Source organism: Rhinopithecus bieti, unplaced genomic scaffold (genome assembly GCF_001698545.2).
Source record: "Rhinopithecus bieti isolate Rb0 unplaced genomic scaffold, ASM169854v2 scaffold_2339, whole genome shotgun sequence".
Classification (NCBI taxonomy): domain Eukaryota; kingdom Metazoa; phylum Chordata; class Mammalia; order Primates; family Cercopithecidae; genus Rhinopithecus; species Rhinopithecus bieti.
The window spans coordinates 2,401,253-2,409,260 of NW_016803819.1; the positions used below are offsets into that span (position 1 = coordinate 2,401,253).

Sequence of the window (8,008 nt, forward strand, 5' to 3'; positions counted from 1 at the left end):
GGGGGGGGGGGGATGGTTTTCGCAGCTTCATCCATGTCCCTCACAAAGGAGCATGAACTCATCGCTTTTTATGGCTGGCATATGTATTCCATGGTGTATATGTGCCACATTTTCTTAAGTCAGTCTATCATTGATGGGCATTCGGGTTGGTTTCAAGTCTTTGCTATTGTGAATAGTGCCGCAATAAACATACGTGTGCATGTGTCTTTATAGCAGCATGATTTGTAATCCTTTGGGTATATACCCAGTAATGGGATGGCTGGGTCAAATGGTATTTCTAGTTCTAGATCCTTGAGGAATCACCACACTGTCTTCCACAATGGTTGAACTAGTTTTCAGTCTCACCAACAGTGTAAAAGTGTTCCTATTTCTCCACATCCTCTCCAGCACCTGTTTTTTAAGTGTAGGGGGTACATGACTTAACCCTTGCCCGGCATGGCCTTAGGTCCTGTTTATAATTTGGTATCCTATTCCTACAAAGAGTTTGTTCTGTCAATGTTATGATCTTTATTGTAACATTAACATGTTAAACGTAGGCTGACTTCCTAGAACTAAATTTAAAGGAAAATCGTAACTTTCCATGCCTAAGTAGTTGCTAGTCAGTTGTGTCTAAACGACAAAAGGGAGGGGTTATAATGAGGCATGTCTGATCTCCTGTCCCATCATGGCTGGGGTCCCCAAGAGACGGATCTATCCAGTCAGTCGACAGACCCCTGACTTAGGATTTTATTTTTAGTTTATATATTAAAAAATGACTTCACAACTAATTTCCTGACCTTTAGTTTGCCCCTCTGGTCATCCTCCACCCTGTTGCCAGAGAGATGTTTCTAAATCTCATGATGTCACACTTCTGATTAAAATTGTACCATGGTTCTCTGGATTTCAGGGTCAAGTTCAGATCCTTTCCTCAGTTCACGCCTGCCTGCCTCTCTAGCCCAAATCTTTCACAATCCCCTGACTGGCACCATCATTATGGTCACACTGAACTAGTCCTCTGGCTATATCCTGTTACTTCTTGCACTTTCTGTTACCCTGTCTGGAGTCCTCCCCTTTTGAGGCAGCAGAATATCGTATGGAGGTAGGGAACCTAATGCCGTTTCTCACTGAGTTCCTAGAACTAAATTGAAAGGAAAATCCTTACTTTCCATGCCTAAGTAACAGAAGGACCAGACACTACTCCCTTTGCAAGTCCGGACCTGTTCTGCGCAGCAGATGGAAACTGAAAGTACCTCTGATTGGTTGCTTTTTGTAACCAATCAGACGTTTGCACAGAAGTGCAACTTTGTAACTTCACTTCAGCCTCTGATTGAGGGCCACCACTTCATTTACATGAAGTGAACTCCAAGTGGCCAATGGGAAACCTCTAGGGGGTATTTGGACCCAAGAAGATTCTGTACCTTGAAGCAGGGCCCTCGAACTGCTGTCCAGCGCTCCCACACTGTGGAGTGTACTTTCATTTTCAACAAATCTCTGTTTTTGTTGCTTCATTCTTTCCTTGCTTTGTGCGTTTTGTCCGTTTCTATGTTCAAAACGCCAAGAACTTGGACACCCTCCACCGGTAACACTTTCAGACAACTTTTTGTCCTTCAAGATCAAGGGCCGGAATTATCTTTTCCAGGAAACCTCCCTAGACCCCTTCTGATTTAGGTACCGTCCTCTGTGCTCCCTGTGATTAAATCAGCCTCTGCACATATTACACAATCACTATGCTCTGATTTCCATTTATTTGTCTCTCTTTTGCAATCTGTGTCATATTCCTCTTTTTATCCGCCTTGCCAAGTATGGAGCCTGTCACATAGCAGGCCTCATAAATACTTGTTTAAAGAATTAATAGACATAGAACCACAGGGCTTAGTGAGTCCCTGGAGAAAGGGATCAAAGATGTTTCTGAGGCCTCTATATCAGGAAGTGGAGAAATTTCATGGTTTGAGCATGGGCAGGGAGGGTTATTTGTGAGCTGTATTTGACGCAAAAGTTGCTGCCCCTTCCTGATTTCTTAGCCCACTGGGCCAATCAGCGGGTAGGACAGGTGGAGCTCAAATTAGGAGGAAAAAAACTACACTTCCCGTCATGCCTCTGGGAACCACTCCCGTTTCCCCCCTTCGTCACCGCCTTTTCCCTACGGAAATGAAAGGAGCACTTCCGGGTCGGGCCATAACCTGGAGCCGGCGGCATAGGTTGGCTCTCTAGGGCTTCACCCTTAAGGTCCGCCTTCGCTCCCGTCTTTCTGGAAACACCGCTTTGATCTCGGGACAGGTACCTCGCGGCTGCTGCGGGTGCCCTGGATCCAGTAGGCTGCACCGGGCGAGCGAGACCCTTTCCTGGTGGAGGCTCAGAGTTCCGGCAGGGTGCATCCGGCCTGTGTGTGGCGCGAGGCAGGGAAGCCGGTACCCGGGTCCTGGCCCCAGCGCTGACGTTTTCTCCCCCCTTTCTTCTCTCCGCGGTTGCAGCGTTGCAGACGCTAGTGTGAGCCCATGGCAGATACGACCCCAAACGGCCCCCAAGGGGCGGGTGCTGTGGTAAGTGCGAGGGCAGGGTAACCTGGCTTGATTTGCAAGAGTTAGGAAGAAGCAGGAAGTGTTGCGAGTCCCGAGGCGTTCCAGAAGCTCAGTGCTTTCAGGACTGGGATTAATGAGTTGGGGTGGGGAAATTGGAACGGGGAGAGGGGAGGTCCTGAGCGAAGATATGGAGGGAACTACAAGTTTGTTTCCGAAGCGACAACAGACTGACCTGCAGCTCGTGGCCCTCACCTGTATGCCGTGGAAATTGGGCCTTCTTTCCTCTTCTCACACCTCCGTCTCTTGTTTATCATAGGCCCCAGGGTTAAAGATGCCACATGAGGTTGTGCCATGACACGCATGATCCATGACACACACCACGTGGAGCACACGGGTGCTGGCAAAAAACATTTCTGCCTAGGATATACCATTGTATATAGAAATTATGCAAAAGGAGGAGAGCGGTGGTCTTTTTCTTCTTCACTTTGTTCTTTATTAAGAGAAATATCATTATGCTTTTGTAAATTTTTTAAGATGCTGATCTGGAGCTAACAAGTTATTTGTGCCCGGAGCATTATTGTCCTCTACTTTTTAATCCATAAATAGTTAAGTATTCTTCTGTGTGACCACAATGCAGTTACCACATTTGAGAAATATTACCTAATATAAAATCCATGTGCAAATTTCCATAATTGTCCTTTAAAGCTGCTTTCTCTTCATCCGGGATTCAGCCAAAAAGCATGCATCGATGGCCGGGCACAGTGGCTCCCTCCTGTAAGCCCAGAACTTTGAGAGTCCAAGGCAGGAGGATCGCTTGAGTTCAGGAGTTCGAGACCAGCCTTGGAAACACAGCGAGACCTCATCTCTACTAAAAATCAAAAAAATTAGGCGGGGCCTGGTGGCTCACCTCTGTAATTCCAGCACTTTGGGAGGCCGAGGCGGGCGGATCGCTTGGGCCTGAGAAGTTGAAGCTGCAGTGAGCCAAGATCGCACCACTGCACTCCAGCTTCCGCGATAGAGCAAAACCTCCTCTCAAAACAAACATAAATTAGCCGGTCTTGGAGGTGCGCTCCTATAGTCCCAGCATAGTCCGAGCTACTCGGGAGACTGAGGCGGGGTGTGCTGCTGCGCGCCAGCCTGGGGTGACAGAGGGAGACCCTGTCTCAAAAAGCATGCATTCAATTTACTGTCTGTATCTTGTTTACTCCTTTTTAATCTAGGAACAGTTCTTCTGCCCTCTCCTCCCCTTTTTTTATCTTTTAAGATACTGATAGTTGTGAGTCCAGACATATTTTGCAGCATATATGTATATCTGATATGTATATCTATATTATATATCAGGAAGCATTTTACATTGGTTTATCCGATCATTGCAGAATTTGATTATTTGATTAAGGTGGTGCCCACCAGTTTCTCCATTGTAAAGATTCCTTTTTTCCTTTCTAACTAAAGTGTTCTTTGGCATGATACTGTGCGACTTTGTGAATTATTGCTCCTCAACAATTTTTCACGCAAAGATCTAGTGATTTTGTTTTTTCTTTTTTTGCCTGAGCTATTTATTAGTATGATGGTTGGACAGTTTGCTCTTAAAAAATGTATACCAATACACTTTCTTAAACTTTTAAAATTGTATAATAAAATATACATAAGCGTGTACAAAACGAAACGCATAGCTCAATGATTTATTGCAGAATAAACACCCTGAACAAATAGATTTTAAGGAGAATGTTCTAAAAATAACTTTCAAACTGTGGTGCACAGTTGTAATATTTGTTGAGAAACTGAGCACAGTAAGCTGGATTCATCCTTCACTTGATTACTGCTAATCATTTCAATTTACTGGAGTCACAGTATGGTAAGTCTGGATTTAATAAGAAATCCAAGTTGTATTTCATATTTCTGAAATTACCTACATGTGGGTTAAAAGACATACAATAGAACAGCCTGGAATTTTACAATGTACTTGCATTTTCCCCTCAAATTTTTCATAGTTTTTTTCAAAAGATAATGAAATTAAATTACATAGAGCAGTGTTTTTAGACTTTAGGTAGACCCCTTAGTGAGTTGAGAAGTCAGTTTAGTGAAAACGCCAGCTATTTTTAAAAAATTAAATAGAAAATGTCAAAATCCATTATGTACAGTAGGGTAAATATTGTTTGTGAAACTTTTGTTTATATATCTGTATATATGGATCTCGATGTTAAAATTACTTACGAAGATCCTAGACAAAACATGTAAAAGCCACTTTAGAACTTGAATATAAGATACATTTTAATGAGAAAACAAATTTTAAGATTCTGCTTTAGTGGTAATAGACATAGGTATTGGGGGGAAAGCAGCAAAGGAAAAGACAGAATGGGAAAAAGCTGGAGAAGAAAATGGTATACGGAAGTTTAATCTAGCACTACCGAAAGTACGGTAAGACTTGGTGTGGGAACATGGAGGTGATAAAGAGAGTGGTGTAATCAGAGAGGCAGGTGGCCATTTAATACCTATCAGCCGTATTTTGAGCACCTACAGTATGCCAGGCTCTTGTGCATGTAGGTAGATTACAGGGCGAATGAGTTCAGTTGTTACTACTATCATGGTTTTATATTTCTTCTTCAAAAGGTTTCTTTAATCCAAACTGGCTTTATGTGATGTTTTACTCAGCTCTGAGACCTACCTATTCAGATGTGAGAGTTTTTGCTAAGAATAGGCATATGGATCTCTTGAGAGCAATTAGTTTTTGTTTAATGTTCTTTTAAAATAGATGAAGCCAATATTACAAGTACTAAAGGAACACAGACAATTGTAGTAAGATTATTTTTTCTAATTAATTAGTCTTTGCATTTTTTCAAATGTCAGCTGATGTTTTTCTGTTTATTTCTGTTTAAGTACTTCTTGTGCTTTCCACATGAAAACTATAAGATGTTCGGACTTGTCATTAAGCGTATACATGAAACATTTAATTGCCTTAGAGTTTTCACCTAATGATCTAAAAAACAAATGAAGCAAGATTAAAATATTTTGAGTAGACATAAAAACCACACAGTCTTGATGCTTAAAAACAATTTTCAGGCATAGCTTACAGTATTTTCTTTTAAATTTAGCAATTCATGATGACCAATAAACTGGACACAGCAATGTGGCTTTCTCGCTTGTTCACAGTTTACTGCTCTGCTTTGTTTGTTCTGCCTCTTCTTGGGTATGTATTATACATATTACTGCCTTTGATATTCAATTGTTGAGTCACTTTATCTGGAATGCCTTTTATGTGTAAGGCTTGTTAACCTGTAAAGGGTTCAGGGACAAATAAAATACAAATTCCAGCTTTAAGGTCCTAACAACCTAATAAAACTGTCGGTTAGAGGAATATTTTATATCTTGTGAAACTAACACATTGAAAATCCAAGGAAAAATTGATGTGTGGGAATGAGATAAGTTCATGTTTTTTTTATTTTACTTATTACTTGATGGAAGATCCTGCTTTATAAAATTCAATTTTATAAATTGATTATAAAAAATTCAGTTGGACGTATATATGAAGTGATGCTATTAAAAAGGTAGAATAAGTTCATGTAATTTTTTTCTATTGACAAGTGATTTAGGTGTTGTGCAATTATGATGCAATTCACAAAGGAGGAAGAGACACTGCAGTTGTTTATGTCTCATGATAACCTCTCCTCTGGTAATTTGCAGGTTGCATGAAGCAGCAAGCTTTTACCAACGTGCTTTGCTGGCAAATGCTCTTACCAGTGCTCTGAGGCTGCATCAAAGATTACCACACTTCCAGTTAAGCAGAGCATTCCTGGCCCAGGCTTTGTTAGAGGACAGCTGTCACTACCTGTTGTATTCACTCATCTTTGTAAACTCCTACCCAGTTACAAGTATCCTTTTCTACCTTTTTAACAATGAAATTGCCAACTAAGTATATAGGAGATCTCTTCTGATTATTTCAGCAATGAAGGCATTCCATGAAGTCTGGGTTTGTTCTTGGCACTTCATTTGAATGAAGATATGTTTTGCGTAAGAATTTCTGACTTTTAAAATGTGAAATGTAAACTTTGAAGAGCTGATTTAGGAATTTTAAACTATCTTTGTTCTTGCCTCTTGTAATCTTCTCTGTTAGAATGGATATTTTCAAATTCTGCTTCTAAGTATAAGCTTATGCAGAACTTACTTTAATATTAAAAATTTTTTTCATTTAATTCACATTTTTGGCAAAGTGTCACGTCTTGCTTTAAAAAAGAGAGGTCCTCAGCTCTTTCTGTCTTAACCCCCAGTGAACTAGACACAAATGGAATTTAACCAAGAAATAACTTACTTAAGCAGGGAATGAGATAATACAAAGAAGTTAATATTTGCTGTGTATAGAGTAGAAAATAAGGACATGCATGGATAATCTGTGAAGCTAATGAGAAATAACTCGTTTGGAATTTGTATGTTTTCGTGTTTCAAAGGTGTGTTGTGGGATGATACTGGGTATTCCATAAAGGAGGGGGAAAAATAGGGAAGAGGTTCTATAGTGAACGCTAGGTTAAACTTTTTTTTTTTTTTTGAGACAGGGTCTTGCTCTGTCACCCAGGCTGGAGTGCAGTGGCGCGATCTCGGCTCACTGCACCCTCCACCTCCTGGGTTCAAGCAATTCTCTGCCTCAGCCGTCTGAGTAGCTGGGAAATACAGGCACCTGCCACCACACCCGGCTAATTTTTTTGTATTTTTAGTAAAGACAGGGTTTCACCGTCTTGGCCAGGCTGGTCTTGAACTCCTGACCTCATGATCCACCTGCCTTGGCCTCCCAAAGTGTTGGAATTACAGGTGTGAGCCACCACGCCCGGCCAGGTTAAACATTTTTAAATAGGGTTCTTTACTATAGGGACTTTGGTATTCTAACGTGTGTTGTGAAACAAAGAGTTACCAGGGTTTTTTAAACTTAACTGTTTTGGTTTTTTTTCCTATAGATTATCTCTGCAAATCATTTTGTGCATTGAGAAGTGCTGCTCTAAGAGCTTTTGAATATTATGATACATCTATATGTTATGTAAAGCATAATAAAATATTCCTCTGAGACTGAATATTACCTATTTAGATACCTATGCTCATGAAGTATCAAACTTTTAAATGGAGTTTTATAAGTCTTAAGGAAAAGAAATAGGAGGAACCAGAAATTTCCTGAGCACCTATTTTGCCAGTATAAGGACTTGAATTTAGGCCAGGCATGGTGGCTCATGCACGGTGGCTCATGCATGGTGGCACTTTGGGAGGCCGAGGTGGGCGGATCATGAGGTCAGGAGATTGAGACCATCCTGACTAATATGGTGAAACCCCATCTCTACTAAAATACAAAAAATTAGCTGGGCATGGTGGCAGGTGCCTGTAGTTCCAGCTGCTCAGGAGGCTGAGGCAGGAGAATCGCTTGAGCCCTGGAGGTGGAGATTGCAGTGAGCCAAGATCATGCCACTTGCACTCCAGCCTGAGCGACAGAGCGAGACTCCGTCTCAAAAAAAAAAAAAAAAAAAAACTGACGG

At 41.2% G+C, this 8,008-nt stretch overlaps 1 protein-coding gene across 1 annotated transcript in view; it reads left to right on the top strand.

Moving 5' to 3' along the window:
• The first annotated feature begins 2,121 nt into the window (after positions 1-2,121).
• TMEM33 (transmembrane protein 33) overlaps positions 2,122-8,008 on the top strand; it is a 21,509-nt gene continuing 15,622 nt past the window's right edge. The window contains exons 1-3 of the mRNA XM_017854744.1: positions 2,122-2,519; positions 5,591-5,685; positions 6,180-6,367. Of these exons, the coding sequence (XP_017710233.1) occupies positions 2,475-2,519; positions 5,591-5,685; positions 6,180-6,367 (328 nt within the window). The 5' untranslated portion in view covers positions 2,122-2,474. The remainder of the gene's footprint in view (positions 2,520-5,590; positions 5,686-6,179; positions 6,368-8,008) is intronic.